This window comes from Nycticebus coucang, chromosome 7, assembly GCF_027406575.1.
Source record: "Nycticebus coucang isolate mNycCou1 chromosome 7, mNycCou1.pri, whole genome shotgun sequence".
NCBI lineage: Eukaryota > Metazoa > Chordata > Mammalia > Primates > Lorisidae > Nycticebus > Nycticebus coucang.
The window spans coordinates 119803907-119827992 of record NC_069786.1 but is presented as its reverse complement, the minus strand read 5'-3'; the positions used below and the strand labels follow the sequence as shown (position 1 = coordinate 119827992).

At 40.7% G+C, this 24086-nt stretch overlaps 1 protein-coding gene across 1 annotated transcript in view; it reads right to left on the bottom strand.

Annotated features, from left to right (window-relative positions):
- Positions 1-1168: 1168 nt before the first annotated feature.
- The window catches only part of SGPP2 (sphingosine-1-phosphate phosphatase 2), a 133534-nt gene continuing 110616 nt past the window's right edge, over positions 1169-24086 (bottom strand). Inside the window, exon 5 of the mRNA XM_053598117.1 lies at positions 1169-5259. Coding sequence (XP_053454092.1) covers positions 4708-5259 — 552 coding nt within the window. The 3' untranslated portion in view covers positions 1169-4707. The remainder of the gene's footprint in view (positions 5260-24086) is intronic.

Here is a 24086-nt window from a genome sequence, read left to right as displayed (position 1 = left end):
AGAATGTGATATATAATACAGAGAACATAACATCTGCGTGGACTGTTTATCATTAGGCTTCCTGCCAACAGTAGGCTGTTGGTAGTTAAGTTTGGGGGAAGTCAAAGGTTATGTGTGGGTTTTCGCTTGTGTGGGAGGTTGGTACCCCTAGCCTTTGTGTTCAAGGGTCAACTGTATTTGAATGAGGTGTGACAGAGGGAGTCTGGGAAGCCACCCCTGGAGGTTACCTCCTCTCCTCTCCTTCCTGTTCTTGAGGTTTGGTTCTGCAGTCACAGCCCCTTGCTCATCCTTTATTCCCCCATCCGTGCCACTGTCATACTTACACACACCAACACAGGTTTGGCTTTTCCTTGTAAGAGCTGGAGGTATTTGGGCAAGTGCCACTGACAAGCTGTTCCTAGCCTTGGAATATCATCTCATACCTCCAGCCTGTCACATTTCCTGTGCAAAACCCATCTGCTCTTTAAGCCTGGCTTGTGCAATCTGCTCCCAGGTCCTACATCATAGCTATCTTCCCCTATAGCCCTAGCAGTTTGGATCTTGAACTGTAATTCTCTAAGCTGTGTCTTCTCTTCCCTGGGAAACTGCACAGGGTGGGCTGGAGCTTCGCATCTCTGTGGTGTCCAGCATCGTAGGTAATAAATACTTCCTGCTCACAGTACAAATAGAGTCCTAGATTTGCCTTTAATAAGAATGTCAACTTTCTGTACCATCTCAAATAGCAAATACGGGATGCTTGAACACAGAGCATACTGTGAATATGATGTGAATCTGAATTAGCGTCATGTGCATTTGGTCCAGCAGTGAACTCATCTCTGAAAACCATTTGGTTACCTTAACTGGCAACACTTATCACATTGACCTTTCAACACATAGCAACATTTATCTCCACACATGGTAAAAGATCACACTCTAGTATAAAAGACTTAGAGAGGATGTATTATTAGATATGTTAGTGTAACACTTATTTCCAATTAATCACACACCTGTGAGCACCTTGAGGCTGACATTTGCATGTCTCTGGATCATGACAACAGAGGATGCCTCTTATTTTTGTCCCCTTTTTTCAACTTAGGCCCAATCAACCCAGAGAAAAAGGTCTAAAAAAACCCCCCAAAATCCAAGCAAGCAGAACACTAGCTTTTAAAGCATTTACTAAGAAGGCATAAACAAGTGATTTTCTTTATTTTCAAAAGAATAAATTTACATACGGTACATAAGCAAGACAGCTGCGGGCTTCCAAAATAGAAACCTGGGGCATATGGCACGGGAACGCCACACGCCCTGATTACGCTGGAAGTGCAAGTCGCCTGTCGGGGTGAGGAAACCGCATCTTACAGGGAGACCATGGGGCATGTAGTGGAGTGACTTCAGCCACTGCCACTAGAGGGATTTTAGTTCAGGAGTCTCTTCTATGTTTTTATCTTCTGAGTATTCTGTGATGGTGCATCACTGGCGTGAAATGATGTCTGTCTGGCAGGATGGACGCCCTGGCCCAAAGTGGAAGTGGGTTGGGGGCAGGATGGAGCGCATTAGGAAAGGGCATGTCATCGTACCTGGCTCCTGGAGGGCCAATAATCCTGAGGGCTTTTGTGTCATAGTTCCCAAAAGCGAGTTTGGCCAGGCCATGGGTTCTAGGCTTACATGATGGTGATCTTGACTTTTAAAAATTCTTAATCTCCGGCTAGGCGCCTGTGGCTCAAGCGGCTAAGGTGCCAGCCACGTACACCTGATTTGGCGGGTTCGAATCCAGCCTGGGCCCGCCAAACAACAATGACAGCTACAACCAAAAAATAGCTGGGCGTTGCGGCAGGCGCCTGTAGTCCCAGCTACTTGGGGGGTGGAGGCAGGAGACTCACTTGAGCCCAGCAGTTGGAGGTTGCTGTGAGCTGTGATGCTACAGCACTCTACCCAGGGTGACAGCTTGAGGCTCTGTCTCAAAAAAAAAAAAAGAAAAAAATTCTTAATCTCCGACTCTGGATCTAGAGACAGGCTCTGGACCAAGACTGGAGCCAAACCAGCAGGGGGCAGTCTTTCCCCAGAGAGAAAAATCCATGTCTTCAAAGGCGCCTCAAGGCATCCTCCCTCCAAAGGGGTGTGCAGTGGTGTGTGAGGGTGTCAGAGCATAGTGCTGAGAAATGAGTGGAAGAGGGCTAAAAGCAAGAGTTTGAATCAGGTGCTGACTTTTTTCCATCAGTTGCTGCCTGATTCTACACCACCGAGCAGGAGTGTTCAAAAACTAAACTTGGGGGTTGGCGCCTGTGGCTCAAGGAGTAGGGCGCCGGTCCCATATGTCGGAGGTGGCGGGTTCAAAAACTAAACTTGGCCTCATCCGCATATATATACATATACTTCTTATATATATAAGAAGTTTCTGCAATCAGATATTTTAAAAAGTGACCAACCATGACAAATTTGGGGTCATTCCTTAATGTGCCATTACTATTATATCCATCCTCAATCCAAATTAAGGTAAATACAATCTTAAATACATCAATACAACTGATCGACCTTCCTATTGAGACTTAAAAGAGACAACAATAAAAATTATGTATAACATACATCTATGTATTTATGAAATGCCAATACCCACGGCGGTGACAATAATTACAGCTCATCTTTCTAAAAGATACAAATGGGAAAAGCTGATCCTTTGTCAGCTGGCTTCAGACAAATCAACAAAAATCATTTTGTGTAAATATCCAGTGTTGCGATCTTCGATTTGGCAGCTGGTGGGACAGGTGCAGGAAACTGCCTCATCCAACCAGCAGCCACTGCGCCACAGAGCAGACTCGGCTGGGAGCCTGAAGCCGGGGCTCGCCCCGAGTCAGGTGAGCAGTCAGGGAAGGTCTTTCTGACCCCTTCCTTCTAACTGTGGTTAAATGTGAGAAGACTCTTAAAACAGTATGTTTTACTACAAAATATTTTTCTCTAGAAATTGAAGCAGTAGGTCAAATACCAAAGATCATTCCAATAATAAGCAGTAGGATGTATCTGAAATCAAGAAAAACCTGGCTTTCAGCTTTAAGACTGAATGCAGACAGAGGTTAAGACCTTCTGTCATTTCAAGGAGGCTAATTTTTCCCAGAGTCTGTGTGTGGCAATGATGTGTTGGGCTCATAAAACATGGGTTTCAGTGGTTCAGGCACTGTGCCTCAGTAGATACCTTGTTACCGTGACATTTACACTGAGTTTTAAGGGAGGTGTTGACACCTGTTCCTTATTTTTAAAAACTGAAGAGGAGCCCAGGAAGGTGACTCTCTGGTGTTTTATTTGGGTGGCTTGTTTTCCAAAGAGAAGCTAAAGTTGTTCTTGCACTAGTTATCCTTTAAATTTCCAAAAGATAAGAGGTGGGAAGAGGAAAATGGATGGGGAACCCTGATTCGAGATGGACAGAACAGAACGGAGACAGGGAGGGGAGTGTCAAGGAGGCCTTGTGAGCTTCGGGCAATGTCATGGGGGACTGTACCTCTGTCAGGTTCATCTGTTCTACTGATCCACTTTTCTAGGCAGATGCCAATGCCTCCAAGTTTATATGAAACCAAAAAGGCTGAAGATGGGCAGAGGGCTCCCAGATGTGTCTGTCCACGTGTGCTGAAGGCCAGCCCCCACCTCCCCAGTGAGGCAGAAGCAGCCGGTTTATTTCATGGTTCAGAAGAACAGGGTAAGTGTGCCTGGAATCCTGCAAAATGTATGGACAGGAAGAGGAGGTCCCTATTTCACAGCACCCAAAGGAAAGCAGGCTCTTCCCCCTGACCTTATAGCTTTGCCACCTTTGAGCTTTGCACAGCAAGCTTAATTTCAGAGCATTCTCACCACCCCAGCAGCAGACACAGTTCAATTAGATCCTAACAACAAGGAAGTTACCCTATCCAGGGAATGCAGTTTTACATGGGTAACAAAATCCCCATTTTGGAAATGAGATTCAGGGCTGGGCAAAGGCCCTAAATGAAAAGAAATGCTCTACTTCCAGCCTCCCAGATCCCCTGTCCCTGCCTGCTCGCTAGAACTCAGTGTGGCTCAGAGCCATTGCTAAGCCAGGCCACAATTTCTACCAGCTCATGACTAGGTCCCAAATTCAAGTAACAGAATGGAGGATGGGAGAGAAGTCCCTAAAGATCTTAATTGTGGTTTTTTTTTTTTGCAGTTTCTGGCCTGGGCTGGGTTTGAACCCACCACCTCCGGCATATGGGACTGGCGCCCTACCCCTTTGAGCCACAGGCGCCGCCCTTAATTGTGGTTTTTCACCTGGGTTCAACTGTAGCATCACCCTGTGACTAAAGATTTTCCTTTCTTTTCTTTCTTTTTTTTTTTTTTGAGACAGATTCTTACTCTGTAGCCCAAACTATAGTGCTGTGGTGTCACCCAAGCTCTTAACATAACAACTTCAGACTCTTAAGTTCAAGTGATCCTCCTGCCTGAGCCTCCAAGGTAGCTACAGGTTCTTGCCATAATACTTGGCTAATTTTTCTATTATTAGTAGAGATGGGTTCTCACTCTTGCTCTGGCTGGTCTTGAACTCTTGAGTACCTGAGCTCAAGCATTCCACCTGTGTCAGCTGCTCAGAGTGCTAGGATTATAGGCATGAGCCACTGTACTTGGCTAATTTTTTTTTTTTTAAGAAAAATGAGTTAACTCTTCCCCACCTACAACTTTCCTATGTCTTGCTTCTCATGTCCAGTGGGCTCATTTCCAACTGTTTGAGGCTCACAGTAATCCCAAAAATCTGTGCAGCATTGGCACAAAAGTTGTAGCACAGATGCCCACAGATGTGTAGGTAACAAACTTGTAAGGCACTTCGATCTCCAGTCTCCGCCTGGCCTCTTTGTTCCTGGTGACCACCTTGAACCATGAGTATAACACTTGCAGCGAGAGATTCTGTACAAGCTGACGAACCAAGAGGATCAATGCAATTCCCACTGCAAATTTGGTCAGACCCAAAACTAACATGTCAGTGGTGAGTGGTGGGATGTTCTGAATGACAGGGAGTGATTCAGCCGGCTTGGACACAAGCTGGAAGAAATGATTGATCCAGCATCCTATAGTCACACCAGCCCCAGCAGCCATAATGGTGGTGGTATCCGCTCTGGTAGGGCTGTAGTAATCAGACGCAGGGTAATTGTAACACAAGAAGAACGGCACGACTATGACGCACACGGGAAAGAGGGGGCTGGCCGAGTCCAGGCAGTCAATTAGTGTCCAGGCAGGGTACGTTAGCACAATGAGGAGCCCGCTGATCAGGATGCCACCCAGTACATCCTTTGAGAAGGAGAGAAAAGAACAGTATAAGCCAACAAGTTCATCCTTTTATGTGCATAAAATTTTGAGTAAAATATGGTTGATTTGATATTTAAAATATAATTTTTGCCTTGTTTTGTTTTACAGTACATGTTCAAAGAAAGCTTAAGGCTGTAAAAATTTGAAATGAAGGGCTTGGTGCCCATAGCACAGTGGTTATGGCGCTGGCCACATACACCAAGGCTGGCGGGTTCGAACCTGGCCTGGGCCAGCTAAACAACAATGACAATGGCAACAAAAACTAGGTATATACCCAGAAGACCAAAAATCACAATATAACAAAGACATCTGTAATAGAATGTTTATTGCAGCCCAATTCATAACTGTTAAGTCATGGAAGAAGCCCAAGTGCCCATCAACCCATGAATGGATTAATAAATTGTAGTACATGTATGCCATGGAATATTATGCAGCCTTAAAGAAAGATGGAGACTTTACCTCTTTCACGTTTATTGGATGGAGCTGGAACATATTCTTCTTAGCAAAGTATCTCAAAAATGGAAGAAAAAGTATCCAATGTACTCAGCCCTACTATGAAGCTAATTTATAGCTTTCATATGAAGGCTATAACCCAACTATAGCCCAAGAATATGGGGTAAGGGCCAAGGGAGGGGGGAGGTTGGGATGGAGGGAGGGTAATTGGTGGGGCCACACCTATGGTGCATCTTAGAATGGGTACAGGCGAAACTTACTAAATGCGGAATACAAATGTCTTCATACAATAACTAAGAAAATTCCATGAAGGCTACGTTGAACAGTTTGATGAAAATATTTCAGATTATATATGAAATCAGCACATTGTACCCCTTGACTGCATTAATGTACACAGCTATGATTTAATTAAAAAAAAAAAAGTAGATGGGTGTTGTGGCAGGCACCTATAGTCCCAGCTACTTGGGCGGCTGAGGCAAGAGAATCACTTAAGCCCAAGAGTTTGAGGTTGCTGTAAGCTGTGACACCATGGCACTCTGCTGAAAGTGACATAGTGAGATTGTCTCAAAAAAAAAATACTAAAAAAAAATTTGAAATGAAAATCTGCACAGCAATTATGCTACATATTTTCTTCCAGTTTTTTTTTTTTTTGTAATAAGTTCTGTAATTTTTTTCCTTTTTTTAGAAATAGGGTTTTGCTTTGTCACCCACACTTGAGTACAGTGGCCTGATTTGAGTTCACTGAAACCTTTGCATTCCTGGGCTCAGGTAAACCTCTTGCCTCTCAGACTCCCGAGTGGCTGGGACTGCAGGTACATTTAGCCAATGTTTTTATTTGGGAAGCACATTCATAGCAAGGGGAAGCACCTTCATAGCAAGCACATCATTGTTACTTAGAGGATACTTTCTGCTGGTGAGGTCTGAGGAGACATTTGGGATGTGGTGGTACTGAGGCTCCACCACATCAGTCTTGGTACTATGACTCTGTCTTCAGAGATAAGATTTTAAACAGTGTACATACAATTTCATTGAGCAGATGTACTTTATTTAATGCTTTAATTAATCCCATTTTTTGTAATAGTGATTTTCTTTCTTCCCTTCTTCTCCCTTCCTTCTCTGTTTAAAATATCCTTAACTCATTGATGTCACATATTTTCTTCTACTCTGAGTCTGTACATTACAAAATTTATTAAAAGGTGAAGTTTTAACGTAATGGATAGATTCATAGATCCACCACCTAGGTCTATCCTTTGGCATGTATAGACTTAGACTAGAATTCTAAGGCTTTGTCTTTCTAATAGCTTCATTATTTGTATTTATTACTCTTGCTTAGTTTCTAATAAATGACACCTGATTTGGGTAAACAATGGGTGAGAATTAGATCTTAGAAATAATCACTAAGGTGACAGCAAATCGTGTAGAGTAGCAGGTATCCACCCTTCTTCCAGGGACCATGTGTGAGCGCCTGCTGATGCCAGACACAGAGCTGGAGGATCTGATGTGGACAAAGCACGATCCCTACCTACGCAGCAGCCCTTGCTGTCTAGGGAAGAGACAATTACTGTTATTTAAGAGGGGAAGAGTCCAGTGCGAGGATCTTGACGGTCCCTTGGGGCTGGAAAGGAGACAGTAAACAGGCAGGAGCCACTCCACCCAGGGACCTACTGTCCAGCCCACTCTAAGCACGCCATCCTGGCGGCAGCGTGAAGCTCCTGCAGTAGCTCTCACTGGGTAACCACGGGACTAATCTTCACTGTAGGCAACATTCTGGCTGCAGGGGTCAGGTACCTGCTTGCCTCCTCGGGGCAGCCCCTCACTCCCTGCGCCATCCTCCCCCCTCCACGACCCTATAGGGCTCTGCACTCTGGGGCCTCCCTCCGTGGGCCTCATTTTCATGCACCTGAGAATATGGACTGATGTTGCCTTAATTTTGGAGAAAAGAAAAATCGTTTATTTAAGCTTCTGGGTTTCCAAACTTGAGCCAAACTGTTGGATTGGATTTTCTTTTTTTCTTTTGGATTGGATTTTCTACACGTTATCCCCAGTTTCTCAACATGACACACAGCTTCTGTCTAAGATTCTGACTTAGATGATACGCTGCTCTCAAAGGCAGCACTAATTAGACACCAGCCGCTGGTTTCTCCAGTATCTGGGTTCTGGGAAATTACGCGGTTGAAGCACGTGCTCTAGTAGGCCAATCAATGCCCAGGATCCCTAGCCCCTCCTACCAGTGACAGGTGCTGGGTGGTCACGTGACCCAGCCTGACCAATCAGAATGAATTACAGGGCTTTTATTTGGAATTCTCAAAGAGAAATCTCTCTTCCTCTGAACACTGCCCTGGGAATTAAAACCCTTTACTTAGCAGACCTTTACTATTCAGCTTTTATTAATGTTACTCTGCACAAGCCTGGTTCTTCTGTGAACTCTGGGAAGTCTCTTTCTTGGTTTCTTCCTTTAGATCTTACTCTTTCCACATCCTAAACAGGGGCATTTCCACAGATTCTATCTTTAAGCTTTACATATTCTCTCCTAAAGAGTTGGCTCAGTCCATGGCTTTATTCCTCCAGTCTCTATCTGTGCGACTTTCTTCTTTCTTTTCTTTTCTTTTTTTTTTTGCAGTTTTTGGCGGGGACTGGTTTTGAACCCACCGCCTCCGGCCTATGGGGCCGGCACCCTACTCCTTTGAGCCACAGGCGCAGCCCTGTGCAACTTTAAAATCTGTTTTCTCAAGTATCTCTCTCAAACTCTAGTCCTGCATTTTTTAACTGAACGCTAAACATTTCCATCTGGATGCCCTGTCAGTCCTCCTAAGCCAACTTGTCTAAAATGAAAATTACCAACAACCAAAAAGAAAAATGGGTAAAGGAAATGAGTGGTTTAAGGAAAAAGAAACATAAGTGTCTTTTAAATGTAAGAAAATATCCCTTAACTCCCTCATAAGATATGAAAACTAAACTATACTGAGGAGAAACTGAAATTTTATGTTCCCACAAAAATCAGGACACATAAATTTTTATGGCAGTTCTTATTAATAATGACCCCACATGGGAACCAACCCCAATGTCATTCAGTGGGTGAAGGGGTAAATAAACTGTGGTACACTCATACAATGGAATACTTCTCAGTAGTAAAAAGCAATAAACTACTGATAAACGTGACAACTTGGATGAAACCTCCAGGAAATCATGCTGAACAGAAAGAGCTAAGCTCCAAGGGTTACACACTGTAGGGTTCTGTTTACAGGAAGTCTACAAGATAAAACCACAATGAGCAGTATTGATTAGTGGATGCTTGAGGGGGGGTGTAGGGGTAGGGAAAGAGTGTGATTACAAAGGGATGGCCTGAGGGACTTTTTGGAGGTGGGAGGTGATGCAACTACTCTGTAATGTAGTGGTTACTCAAATCAATGCATGTGCTCGAACTCATGAGAATTTTATGCAAAAAATAAAGTCAATCTTACTGTTGATTAAAAAAAATAAAAAATACATTTCAGCTGGGCTAGGGGCTCACACACTCTGGGAGGCAGAGGCAGGAGGATTGCTTGAACCCAAGAGTGTACGGTTGGTGTGAGCTAGGCTGATGCCACAGCACTCTAGCCTGGGCAAGAGAGTAAGACACTGTCTCAAAAAAAAAAAAAAAATATATATATATATATATATACACACACATAGTGGCACTTGTGGCTCAGAGGAGTAGGGCTCCAGCCCCATATACCAGAGATGGTGGGTTTAAACCCAGCCTCAGCCAAAAACTGCAGAAAAAAAAAAATATATATATATGTGTGTGTGTGTGTGTGTGTGTGTGTACACATACATACACACACATTTCAAACAAACAACCAAAATAAGAAAGCTGGTGGGCTCTTTTGTTGACACTGGCTGCCTGGTGCTATCTGTAAAGGAGACTCTGGACACTTAGTGAGGTCCCCAATGTGCAAGTTCCTGGGTCTACCTCATACACAGACTATGCCAAGAATGTACTCCTTACATGTCCCTGCTGACAAAAATCCAAAGGTTTAGAATTCTGTTAATCAAACTTCAGGGGCCAAGGAGAATACGTTTTCATTAATACCATGAATACAAAATGGTGCAATCTTCTTGGGGAGGAACTTGTTAATAGCTTTAAAAATCACACATGCACTGGGGCGGCACCTGTGGCTCAAAGGGGCACCAGGCCCCATATACCGGAGGTGGTGGGTTCAAACCCCGCCCCCGCCAAAAACTTCAAAAAAAAAAAAATATCACACATGTATTTATCCTCTGACCCAATAATGTCAGTGTGGGACTGGACATTAGGGGTATAACTGCCCATGTCTGAAATAAGGTTTTTATCAGGTACTCACTGTGGTAATGTTTGTAATAGCAAGACACTGGAAATGACCCAAGTTCCTACCTATCGAGGACCAGTTAATTTAACTATGGTAGAGTTACACAATGAAACATAATACTATACAACTGTCAAAAGAATAAGAACATTCTGATATGAAATTTTAAAAAGCAAGGTACAATATGTTACCATGTTTTTTTAAACCCAGGGGAATCTACAGATACATTTTTACTTGAATACACAAAGAGGTGCACTTGGACAGCTGGAGGGCGGAGTTGGGAAGGAGACTTTTCACAAGATCCCCTATGTACCTTTTGAACATTGTATCATGTGAATATCCTGCATCCTTAAAAAGAAGGTGAAATAAAATGCAGTCTCTCCTTCAAGTAGCCTGTTTTTATGTCAGTGGGGATCTCAGGAGCCTTGCTGTGTCCTGTGCATTGGATGGTGTGAGAATGTCACCTGCTGAAGTCTGAGGGTGGTTTGTTCATGTGTGTTTCTTTGTTGTTGTTTTGGTTGGTCGGTTGTTTACAATTACACATGCTTTATTTACTTGACTGCCTGCTTATTGTGCATAAAATGCTTTCTGTGGGTCATCTCAGCTTTGTTCACACTGATGTCAGGGAGTTGGGCTCGGTTTTCTGTGCTCAGATTGTTTAACTGCTGCTGTTGCTGTTGGCTTGTTTTCTTTTAGCATCAAGGTGGGTGCTTTCATCTAATATCTTATTTTTAATTCCTTCTCTGGTGATTCTTTCCTGGGTTCTCTGCTTTGTATAATTATTCCTGCAATGGAACCATTAGTCACTAAGATAAATCTAAAGTCACCAAGATAAATCCTCTTACTCCAACATCACATGACCTTCTAATTCTACTTGTTAACAAAGAATGTCCAAGGCCAACCACGACAGATCGAATTCCGTGCACAGGGAATATTTTCAACATCTAAATTCCTAGAAGCTGGGCTCCAGGCTCTGGAGTGGCAGCCCGAGGACCAGTGGGCAAGTGCTCCGGCCCCTGTTCCTGTGTTTTTAAAGGAACAAGGTTTTTGAGGGAGGGAGAGGAGCCAGGCACAGTGAACTCCACAAGCCTCTCTTCTCTCATGGAGCAGAGGTCCTGCTTCTCGGGTTGCTCCCAGGCAGTCCCACTGGACTCGTATCAGAGCCCCAAGGAAGTCAGGAAAGATAAGAGTCATTTTACGTAAACCTATAAAGCACAGAACTAAAGAATGTTGCATTAGAGGCAGAGGGGCCTCTGAAGGAAAGACTCTATTTTGCTCATACCTATAAGCCACAGAGTCCTGAAGGCTGTTTCAATAGCAAATGTCATCACATTTTAGAGTGCATTGGAGTCTCCTAGGAAGACGGGTAAAATACAGATTCAGGGCATTGCTCTGTGTTCTGATCAGAAGCATGGTCCAGGCGTCTATTTTTTTTTTTGAGACAAAATCTCACTCTGTTGCCCTGGGTAGAGTGTTGTGGCATCATAGCTCCTAGCAACCTCAAACTCTTGGACTCAAGCAATCCTTCTGCCTCAGCCTCCTGAGTACTGGATAACTGGGACAACAGGTTATGATGCCTGGCTAGTTTTTCTTTTTTTAAGAGACAAAGTCTCACTTTGTCGCCCTCAGTAGAGTGCGGTGGCATCACAGCTCACAGCAACCTCCAGCTCTTGGGCTTAGGTGATTCTCTTGCCTCAGCCTCCCAAGTAGCTGGGACTACAGGTGCCCGCCACAAGGCCCAGCTATTTCTTTTTGTTGCAGCTTGGCCACGGCCAGGTTCGAACCTGCCACCTTCAGTATATGGGGCCAGCACCCTACTCACTGAGCCACTGGCACCGCCTCTTTTTAACAGAGATGGGGCTCTCCCTCTTGCTCAGGCTGGTCTTGAGCTCCCGAGCTCAAGCAATCCAACCATCTTGCTCTCCCAGAGTGCTAGAATTACAGGAGCGAGCCACCATGCCCAGCCACTGCAAGGTAATTCTGATGTAACAAATCTAAATAGAAAATTCCGACAAATATTAGCCTAGAGGTTTACTGTCGAAGTTCTCCATGAGATGAGTTTTCTTAACCTATCATGCCAGGGTTTCCTCTCACTTTCCCATTGGAACTTTCCGCTCCATGCAAATAGGTCTACTTACTTTTCCCAAACATGCCTAACCCAATTTCATCATCATCATTTTGTAAAGCACACTTTAACCATCTCTGTCTATCAAGATCCTATCAGTTCCTCCAAGGCCAAGTTCAAAAGCTACCTCCTTTCCAAAATAGCTTCATATATCACCACAGTTGGAAGCAACCTCTCTGCCTGTGTCTCTGAATTGAACATGAAGGCACTTGCTTGATATTACCCACCAAGCCCTTCCCTGCATGTCCTTCTACGGCCATTGTGTGTTTGCCTGCTTCTTATCTAAGTTGGCCAGTGAGGCAGGGGCTCTCCCATCTTTGTAGTAGTCCTCTAAGCTCCCGGTGCAGAGCCTAATTGGAGCAGACATTCAGTTGCCCTGATTGAGAGTGGAATGCTTTCTCTTATCCTAATTACCTATACTATTAAGTACCCATTGTTTTGAAATAGAAATAGAAATGTGCCCCCGCTTCCTTCTATTTTTCTTTGTAACTACAGTTACCGAATTCCCAGACATCTGGTTGGAACATTCTTTATAAACGAATTCTGTTCATCTTTAATGCATCAGGAGACTAAACTATTTTGGTCAACAGCCCCAGCATTTTGAGGCAAAAGTAATTTTAGTCAATATGGGTGTTGCTGTTGTTCTTTTTTTTTTTTTATTTTTCCTTCTAAGCACATACTTAGATTTTTAGCCATAAAAGGTGATATTGTAATAAAGACATTTAGGAATTTTTGTAAGAAAAAAACCATAGCTAATAAGCTTGCTAATTTAGGCCTCTAAATATCTTATAATGAAATTATCCTAAACAGCTTCTAAAAATAAGACTGTAAATACTTGAAAATTTGAGAAATTTTACGTTAGTTTTTTTCAAGTTACTAAATTTATGGAAACATAAAACTCACAAAATATCTACCTCTGAATTGGATCTCTTGTTTTCTTTCTTCTTCTTCTTTTTTTTTTTTTTATAAATTCAAAATTAGGAGATGATTTCTTTTGAACTGCATAGCGTTTGGCACATGAATGAGGCCAGAGGGAAAACAGTTTATAGTTCTGTAGAATAGCAAAAGCAAACTGTGGGGCAAATGACAGTAGAATAGAGAACAAAAACAGAGATGGGGAGAAACTAGCCAGCAATGGGAGAATTCTGTCCTGAGCAGGTGGGTCTGGGGGTTGGCAGGAGAAAGAGAAGAGAAGAGAGAAAGGAGAGCATATGGTTTATAAGGACCCATGAAATACACGGGCTATAGGTAAGTAAAGATTATTATGGGGCGGCGCCTGTGGCTCAGTTGGTAGGGCGCCGGCCCCATATACCGAGGGTGGCGGGTTCAAACTCAGCCCTGGCCAAAACTGCAACCAAAAAAAAAAAATAGCCGGGTGTTGTGGCGGGCGCCTGTAGTCCCAGCTGCTCGGGAGGCTGAGGCAAGAGAATAGCTTAAGCCCAGGAGTTGGAGGTTGCTGTGAGCTGTGTGAGGTCACGGCACTCTACCGAGGGCCATAGGGTGAGACTCTGTCTCTACAAAAAAAAAAAAAAGATTATTATGGAAACGGTGTGATAAGGAAAAGACATGAGAGCAGAAATGGCAGAATGAATATTCTTTACTTTGCGAAGTATGAATTTAAAACTCCTTTTCACAGAAGAATATGAGACTACAAAGTATATGAAATATCTAACATAATGTAAACACCTAGGCCCAGTAACTCTACCCCTAGGAATTTATTCTACGAAAATAATCAAGGAAGATAATAAAGATTCTTGTTGATTTATTTCAACTCATGCCAATTAAGTCCAAAAAGTAACATGCTTCGTTTGTGACAGAAACAACAGAAAATACAAACAAGCAAAAATAAAAAATGGAACATATAATAAGAATCTAGAAAGATATAAATCAAGCATATAATGTTGCTTACACCAAGATTAAGATACAAATATGTATCACTTTCTCATTTAATAATATAGCAAGAATACTGTCCATTTGAAAAGGTAGATTTCTGCAACCTTTTTTTTTTTATGGTTGCAAGTAATCATAAGTAAAATGATTCAAACAGAATACAGACTTTACATGAAAAATGATCCTATTTTTATATAAATATATACTTGCATGAATTTATTTCCTTCTGGATAAAATATCCAAATGTTAAGAGTTACATAAAATATCCAAATGTTAAGAGTCATTACAGATGACTCTTACCTTCTTCATGCTCTGACGTATTTTCCCTATTTTCTACAGTCAATGCCTGGTTTCTTGGATTTGTTATTGTTGGTCTTTTAATAATATGTAATCAAGGAGAAAAAATAAGGATGTTAAAATCAGGATGTTTCAAAGTAGAATAAAATAGAAATAATTAAATAAGGCTAATAATTTTTCACATGTCAAAAAAAAAAAAAAAAAAGACAATGAAATGCCCCGAGAATCTATACAGCAATTAACATACCATTCCTCCCTGTTCCAAGTAACATTTAAAGTAAAGGCACATAAGATACATTTCCAATGCTCCCCACCGATTGCATTGTTTAAAATATAATCAACATACAATTCAATTTACCACCCAAGGTTTTAAATTATTTGAAAAAAAAAAATCATTAGATAAAACTAACATTTTCCCAAGTTAAAATGCAGAAAGAAAGATCTGATTCCTTTTGATTTTTGCACCTATTCTCATTTTCACAGCTATAAAACTTAGTATTTTGCAAAAGGGAAAGCATCCTGGATCACTAATTTAAATAAAAGTTTTGGTTTTATTATATCTCATTTCAAGAAACAATAATAGAGACAATCTAATGTGTTGGAAAAGGATGCTATCATATGAGAGCTTCTACCCGAAGCATCAGAACACATTGTAATGAATGCTTATATAAACACATAAAGTAGAGCGTTTTTATTCTTAGCCAAACAGAAACACTCCCGTTTTTAGTAAACATCTCTAAGTATTTCTACAGCAGGCCCTAACCCTGAGAACTCCCAGCTTTTGTGAATTCTGGCCCTACATTGCATTCCCATATGCAGTTTCCTGCGACATATTTACTATCTCCAAACATCTTCTCTGAAGAATGCTATTGAGCAGGCCAATACAACACAAGGTTAGCTAGCTAGGAAGAAGGGGAGAGAACAAGCCCAGTCATTCAATTGTTAGGAAAGAATGCACTCAGATCTTGAAATTATTTATGCTGAGAACTCTACAATTCTGGCATCTTCCCCTCTGCCAGGTCCCCTGCTGAGAATGTGAAGGGCCTTCTCTGCCCTTGGCTGCCTTCACAGAGTGAGCTAAAGCCAGGGGCAGAGGAAAAGCCAAGACCTAAGAAGAATATGTTCCAGCTCCATCCATGTAAACATGAAAGAGGTAAAGTCTCCATCTTTCTATGGTGCATCTTAGAATGGGTACAGGTGATTGCACTAATGTACACAGCTATGATTTAACAATAAAAAAAAAAAAAAAAGCCAAGACCTACTTCTTTGCAGATGCCGTGAATGCTTTTAATGCAAGCGGACACTGACATTAAAACAAACTGAAAAAAACCCAAACCCTGCAGTTACTCTAGAAAATAACTTTTAATTAAGGATCAGTCAGTGTTTCCTAGTGAAGACACTCAGAATATTTATTCTTTTCTCTGCTAGCTCACCATTAATTCAATTTCTAAGAATAATGAAGATGATTCAACAGAAGCCAAATGGCAAGAAGGAGGCAACGTTGTCCATGAATATGAATCTAAATGATTACACACAGAGAAACCTGCACGTTATATAATTAGCAGATGTATAGGGGAGAGAAAGTGAATACATAAGTTTAAAAATATTAATTTCCTATTGAAGCACATCAGTGTCCATAGAGATCAGTCCAAAGCAAGGAGAGAGTTACCTGTCCAGGCCGTGTGAGGAAAAGCACAGGACTCTCCCGATATTAATGGCTCTTTGGGGACACCCTGTCACTAAAACCCTTTCTTTCTATGTCATGACTATTCTCTGAGCCACTTTAGACATCCTGGCATTGTTATAAACCTAGAACTAAGGACAGGAGGCATGGAAATCTATGGTTATAAAGAGGCAGCTTTAAAAAATGACTTTTTGAAACTCCGTGAAGCTCAGCAGGAACTATGTGAGACAGAACAAGGTATGTCACTTTCTGTAATTTTAGAATAAATGCCACTTGGAAAGTGAACATATTTGAACCTTCAGTAGAAATTATGTTGACATTTTAAGCAAAAAATGTTTTTTACAAATGTGTTAAGTTATATAGTTATAAAAATTTTACATATATGGTAAAACCTCATTTCTACATCCTATGGGGGCAAAGGCCAACCAAAGATTATAGAAGAGAAAGTACCTTGTTGAACTCACTGTTTGCTATTGATTAAAGGTCTCAGACTCAGTGGGTGACAGGTTAGCTGGCAGATTTTTATCTAGTTAAGAAGCATATGATTTCTGCTTAGTGGAAATGATCTCTCCAAAGGTTGTGGTTTGTTGCCTTGTAGGACAGTAACCCTGTAGGACATATAACCAGTTCTGTATGTAACCCCGCAATATTAATGGAATTTTATTAAATTGTCTATACAATTTATTTACTAGTTCTTTCATTAACTCTTACTGGTACCTTCAGTCATGAATGAGTTGAATAAAATCTTTGCCACATACATATTTTATATTTAAAAGAAAGTTCTGGTTTTAGCATTTAAAATTATACCCTAGTAAGTGGATAATTATTTTAGTGTTTATTAGTTATATGACTAAATATTTATAAAGAAAATTATCTTAGTTGACTATTAATATCTTTTTTTATGTGTTTGTAGATCGTGTGTCTGTCTTCTTTAGGGATATTAGTTATATGACTAAATATTTATAAAGAAAATTATCTTAGATGATTGCACATGCCCACTCCCTATAGTGATAATTACACTTTTAATTTTGTTTTTCCTTTTATATTATCCTTAAGTGGTGCTAGTTTGCTAAAAAGGTAAATAAGGTGGGTATTATAATTCTTAATGTGATAATATAGTAAGGTATTACTGCATCTGTGTTATACTATCAATGTTAACTAGAAAGGTATTTGGATAAACTATACATTTCTAAACTTTATTCAAAATAAGTATGATTTAGGAGATTATCACCTGCTTATCCTGGCTTCACAGAATCTAACAAGTCCAAACAGTAGGTCTTCATGCAACAAAGTTTCCCCACCCATAATTCACATTAATATGAATAGTTCTAATTACAATGAATCATAGGATTTGGCAGGTTGTGGGATTATGACATTAGATCAAACAGTCCTCCAGACAGGTTATAACATCATCTTCAATAACTGCTAAGCAGCTTGTGAGGACAAGGATAGGGAAAGGGCAACTTGGTAGAGACACAAAAGACATTGTCAAACATTTAAGCGATTTTTCTCAAATCTGGGTGAGCAGAGGGGCCTCTGAGCAACAAGAGAAAAGAGTCATGTTCCAAAGTAATATAGTTTTTGGACAGGTCCGTGCAGGTGGAAATTTAATTGGTGGTGTCACTGTGTTGGCTGAGATGGGTGTGTAGATTGTTGCAGTGCTTTTCACATTTCATCTTGCATCTAAATCTGCTGGCATGCTTGTTAAAATGCAGGTTGTAGGCCAGGCACGGTGGCTCACGCCCATAATCATAGCACTCTGGGAGGCTGAATTAGGTGGATTGGCCAAGCTCAGGAGTTTGAGAACAGCCTGAGCAAGAGTAAGACCCCATCTCTCCTAAAAATAGAAAAACTAGCCAGGCATAGTAGTGGGCACCTGCAGTCCCAACCACCCAGGAGGCTGAGGCAGGAAGACTCCTGGTGCCCAGGAGTTTGAGTTTGCTGTGAACTATGACACCATAGCACTCTACCAAGGGTGACTGAGTGAGACTCTGTCTCAAAAAAAAAAAATTAGGTTCTAATTCAGTACGTCTGGGCAGGTCCTAAGAATCTGCATTTCTAACAGGCTCCCAAGTGCTGCTGAGGCTTCTGGTCAGGGGTTCACATCTGTGAACACCAAAGACTGTCTCACCACTGGTGTGAGCTCTTCATCCTAAAAGTGGCATGTCAGAGCTTCTGTTGTGCTTTTTGGAAACACATAAAGAATAAAAATCTGTCAGTTTTATTGGTGCTATTGTAGTCTTTAAAAGTCCTAAAGTGATATTTCGATGTAGTAAGACATGTGTGCAAAGCAACATAAGAGAAACATCTGGAAATTCTTCATAGGTTTGGAGGTGTGGGTGCTCACATTTAGAGAAGTAAATTTTTCCCAGTCTTTTGTCACTGACCATGGGGAATGTTGGCTTGAGCCCTTGAGCCCTGGCTCTTGTGCAAAAGCAGAACGCCCTGGGGGAATACTTTGTTGCCTTTGTGCTGTAGTAGGAAATGGCCACTACTGGATGTTTAAAAAATGTCAGTCTTAGGCAGATATGGAAGTTTCATTTCCTTTCCTGGATGAACATGGATGCACTCCCCCAGTTTCCAGCATGCAGAAGTGGACAAGGCCACACGGAATAGTAGAGCAATGAGAAGACAGAAACCCATATCCTTGGATGACCATTGGGAGGAACGTAGAATCTTTATTTTCATACACGGGAACTTAAAGAGCAAGAGGAAGTGAAAGTAAAATTAGGGCAAGGAAACAGATAAAAGAAATCACTCATGAGGAAGAATAAGCAGAAAACTCCAGGCAACAGGAAGAACCAGTCCAGAACAACCCCGCCAAGGGACCATGAGGTAGCTACTGCAGAGGATTCCGCCTATAAAGAAATGTTAGGAATGACAGAAAGGGAATTCAGAATACACATGATGAAAACAATGAAGAAAATGATGGAAACAATGAAGGAAACTACTAATAAAGTGGAAAATAACCAAAAGGAAATCCAAAAACAGAATCAAATAAGAGATGAACAATGTGAAGAATATAGAAAGGATATAGCAGAGCTGAAGGAACTGAAACAGTCAATTAGGGAACTTAAAGATGCAATGGAAAGTATCAGCAACAGGTTAGACCATGCAGAAGAAAGAATTTCAGAGGTAGAAGACAAAGTTCTTGAGATAACTCAGATAGTAAAAGAGGCAGAAAAGAAGAGAAAAAAAAAGCAGAATGTTCACTGTCAGAATCATGGGACTTTATGAAGCATTCCAACATACAACTTATAGGAATCCCACAAGGGGAAGAAGAATGCCCCAGGGGAATGGAAGCCATACTAGAGAATATTATAAAAGAAAACTTCCCAAATATCACCAAAGATTCTGACACACTCCTTTCAGAGGGATATCAGACCCCAGGTCGCCTCAACTCTAACTGAGCTTCTCCAAGACACATTGTGATGAACATGTCCAAAGTCAAGACAAAAGAAAAGATTCTGCAAGCTGCAGGAGTAAACACCAGTTGACCTACAGGGGCAAATCCATCAGAGTGACCGCAGACTTCTCTAATGAAACTTTCCAAGCAAGAAGACAATGGTCATCTACCTTTAATCTACTTAAACAGAACAATTTCCAGCCCAGAATTCTGTACCCTGCTAAGCTAAGCTTCAAAATTGACAGAGAAATCAAATCATTTACGGATATACAAACACTGAGGAAATTCGCCACAACAAGACCAGCTCTACAGGAAATACTTCAACCTGTTCTACACACTGACCACCACAATAGATCAGCAGCAAAGTAAGAACTCAGAAATTAAAGGCCAAAACCTAACCTCCACACTGATGCAAAAGATAAAACTAAGCAATGGACTCTCACAAAATAAGATGAATAGAATACTACCACACTTATCAATTATCTCAATAAATGTTAATGGCTTGAATTCCCCACTGAAGAGACATAGATTGGCTGACTGGATTAAAAAACACAAGCCATCCATTTGCTGTCTGCAAGAAACACACCTGGCTTCAAAAGACAAATTAAAACTCCGAGTTGGGTGGCGCCTGTGGCTCAACGGAGTAGGGCACCAGCCCCATATGCTGGAGGTGGCAGGTTCAAACCCATCCCCGGCCAAAAACTGCAAAAAAAAAAAAAAAAAAACTCCGAGTCAAGGGTTGGAAGACAATTTTTCAGGCAATTGGAATTCAGAAGAAAAGAGGAGTTGCAATCTTATTTTCAGATACATGTGGATTTAAAGCAACTAAAGTCAAAAAAGACAAAGATGGTCACTTTATATTGGTCAAGGGAAAAATACAACAAGAAGACGTTTCAATTCTAAATATTTATGCACCCAATTTAAATGCTCCCAGATTCTTGAAACAGACCTTACTCAGTTGGAGCAATATGATATCCTGATAATACCATAATAACAGGGGACTTTAACACTCCTCTTACAGAGCTGGACAGATCCTCTAAACAGAAATTAAACTAAGATATAAGAGGTTTAAATGAGACCTTAGAACAACTGTGCTTGACAGATGCATATAGAACACTCCATCCCAAAGATAAAGAATATACATTCTTCTCATCACCCCATGGAACATTCTCCAAAATTGATCATATCCTGGGACACAAAACAATTATCAACAGAATAAAAAGAATTGAAATTTTACCTGTATCTTCTCAGACCATAAGACACTAAAGGTGGAACTCAACTCTAACAAAAACGTTCGACCCCACACAAAGGCATGGAAATTAAACAATCTTCTTGAATAACAGATGGGTAGAGGAAGAAATAAAACAGGAAATCATTAACTTCCTTGAGCATAACAACAATTAATCGCTTTATATGCCTACATTCGAAAAACAGAAAGAGAGCACATCAACAAACTCACAAGCCATCTTATGAACTTGGAAAAAGAAAAACAATCTAAGCCTAAACTCAGTAGAAGAAAAGAAATATCCAAAATCAAATCAGAGATCAATGAAATTGAAAATGAAAGAATCATTCAGAAAATTAATGAAACAAGGAGCTGGTTTTTTGAAAAAAAATAAATAAAATACATAAACCATTGGCCAGACTAACAAGAAATAGAAAAGTAAAATGTCTGGTAACCTCAATCAGAAATGATAAAGGGAAAATAACAATTGATCCCACAGAGATACAAGAGATCATCTCTGAATACTACCAGAAACTCTATGCCCAGAAATTTGACAATGTGAAGGAAATGGATCAATATTTGGAATCACACCCTCTCCCTAGACTTAGCCAGGAAGAAATAGAGCTCCTGAACAGACCAATTTCAAGCATTGAGATTAAAGAAACAATAAAAAATCTTCCAAACAAAAAATGCCCTGGTCCAGTTGGCTTCACACTAGAATTCTATCAAACCTTCAAGGAAGAGCTTATTCCTGTACTGCAGAAATTATTCCAAAAAATTGAGGAAGAAGGAATCTTCCCCAACACATTCTATGAAGCAAACATCACCCTGATACCAAAACCAGGACAAGACCCAACCAAAAAGGAGAATTTCAGACCAATCTCACTCATGAATATAGATGCAAAAATTCTCAACAAAATCCTAGCCAATAGATTACAGCTTATCATCAAAAAAGTCATACATCATGATCAAGTAGGTTTCATCCCAGGGATGCAAGGCTGGTTTAACATATGCAAGTCCATAAACATTATCCACCATATTAACAGAGGCAAAAATAAAGATCACATGATCCTCTCAATAGATGCAGAAAAAGAATTTGATAAAATCCAGCATCCTTTTCTAATTAGAACACTGAAGAGTATAGGCATAGGTGGCACATTTCTAAAACTGATTGAAGCTATCTATGACAAACCCACAGCCAATATTTTACTGAATGGAGTAAAACTGAAAGCTTTTCCTCTTAGAACTGGAACCAGACAAGGTTGTCCTCTGTCACCTTTACTATTCAACGTAGTGCTGGAAGTTCTAGCCAATACAATTAGGCAAGACAAGGAAATAAAGGGAATCCAAATGGGAGCAGAAGAGGTCAAATTCTCCCGCTTTGATGATGACATGATCCTATACTTAGAGAATCCCAAAGACTCAACCACAAGACTCCTTAAAGCCATCAAAAAATACAGTAATGTTTCAGGATATAAAATCAAGGTCCACAAGTCAGTAGCCTTTGTATACACCAATAACAGTCAAGATGAGAAGCTAATTAAGGACACAACTTCCTTCACCATAGTTTCAAAGAAAATGAAATACCTAGGAATATACCTAACGAAGGAGGTGAAGGACCTCTATAAAGAAAATTATGAAATCCTCAGAAAGGAAATAGCAGAGGATTTTAACAAATGGAAGAATACATCATGCTCATGGATGGGAAGAATCAACATTATTAAAATGTCTATTCTTCCCAAAGCAATCTACCTATTCAATGCCATTCCTATGAAAATACCAACATCGTACTTTCAAGATTTGGAAAAAATGATTCTAACTTTTGTATGGAACCAGAAAAAAACCCGTATAGCTAAGGCAGTTCTTAGTAATAAAAATAAAGCTGGGGGTATCAGCATACCAGATTTTAGTTTGTACTACAAAGCCATAGTGGTCAAGACAGCATGGTACTGGCACAAAAATAGAGACAGAGACACTTGGAACCGAATAGAAAACCAAGAAATGAAACTAACATCTTACAACCACCTAATCTTTGATAAACCAAACAAGAACATACCCTGGGGGAAAGACTCCCTATTCAATAAATGGTGTTGGGAGAACTGGATATCTACATGTAAAAGACTGAAACTAAACCCACACCTTTCTCCACTCACAAAAATTGATTCAAGATGGATAAAGGACTTAAATTTAAGGCATGAAACAATAAAAATCCTCAAAGAAAGCATAGGAAAAACACTGGAAGATATTGGCCTGGGGAAAGACTTCACGAAGAAGACTGCCATGGCAATGGCAACAACAACAAAAATAAACAAATGGGACTTCATTAAACTGAAAAGCTTCTGTACATCTAAGAAGACAATAGCCAAAGCAAAGAGACAACCTACACAATGAGAAAGGATATTTGCATATTTTCACTCAGACAAAAACTTCGTAACTAGGATCTATAGAGAACTCAAATTAATCCACATGAAAAAAGCCAACAATCCCATATATCAATGGGCAAGAGACATGAATAGAACCTTCTCTAAAGATGACAGACGAATGGCTAACAAACATATGAAAAAATGTTCATCATCTCTATATATTAGAGAAATGCAAATCAAAACAACCCTGAGATATCATCTAACTCCAGTGAGAATGGCCCACATCACAAAATCTCAAAACTGCAGATGCTGGCGTGGATGTGGAGGAAGGGAACACTTTTACACTGCTGGTGGGACTGCAAACTAGTACAACCTTTCTGGAAGGAAGTATGGAGAAATCTCAAAGCACTCAAGCTAGACCTCCCATTTGATCCTGCAATCCCATTACTGGGCATCTACCCAGAAGGAAAAAAATCCTTTTATCATAAGGACACTTGTACTAGACTGTTTATTGCAGCTCAATTTACAATTGGCAAAATGTGGAAACAGCCTAAATGCCCATCAACACAGGAATGGATTAACAAGCTGTGGTATATGTACACCATGGAATACTATTCAGCCATTAAAAAAAATGGAGACTTTACATCCTTCGTATTAACCTGGATGGAAGTGGAAGACATTATTCTTAGTAAAGCATCACAAGAATGGAGAAGCATGAATCCTATGTACTCAATTTTGATATGAGGACAATTAATGACAATTAAGGTTATGGGGGGGAGGAAAAGCAGAGAGAGGGAAGGAGGGAGGGGGTGGGGCCCTGGTGTGTGCCACACCTTCTGGGGGCAAGACATGATTGCAAGAGGGACTTTACCTAACAAATGCAATCAGTGTAACCTGGCTTATTGTACCCTCAATGAATCCCCAACAATAAAAAAAAAAAAATGTCAGTCTTGCTTTGCAGACTGTTCTAGTGATGTCAGAGATGGCCATCTTCTCTCTTTGCTGAGGCTGGACCATCTCAGTTATAGAATGTGGAACTTC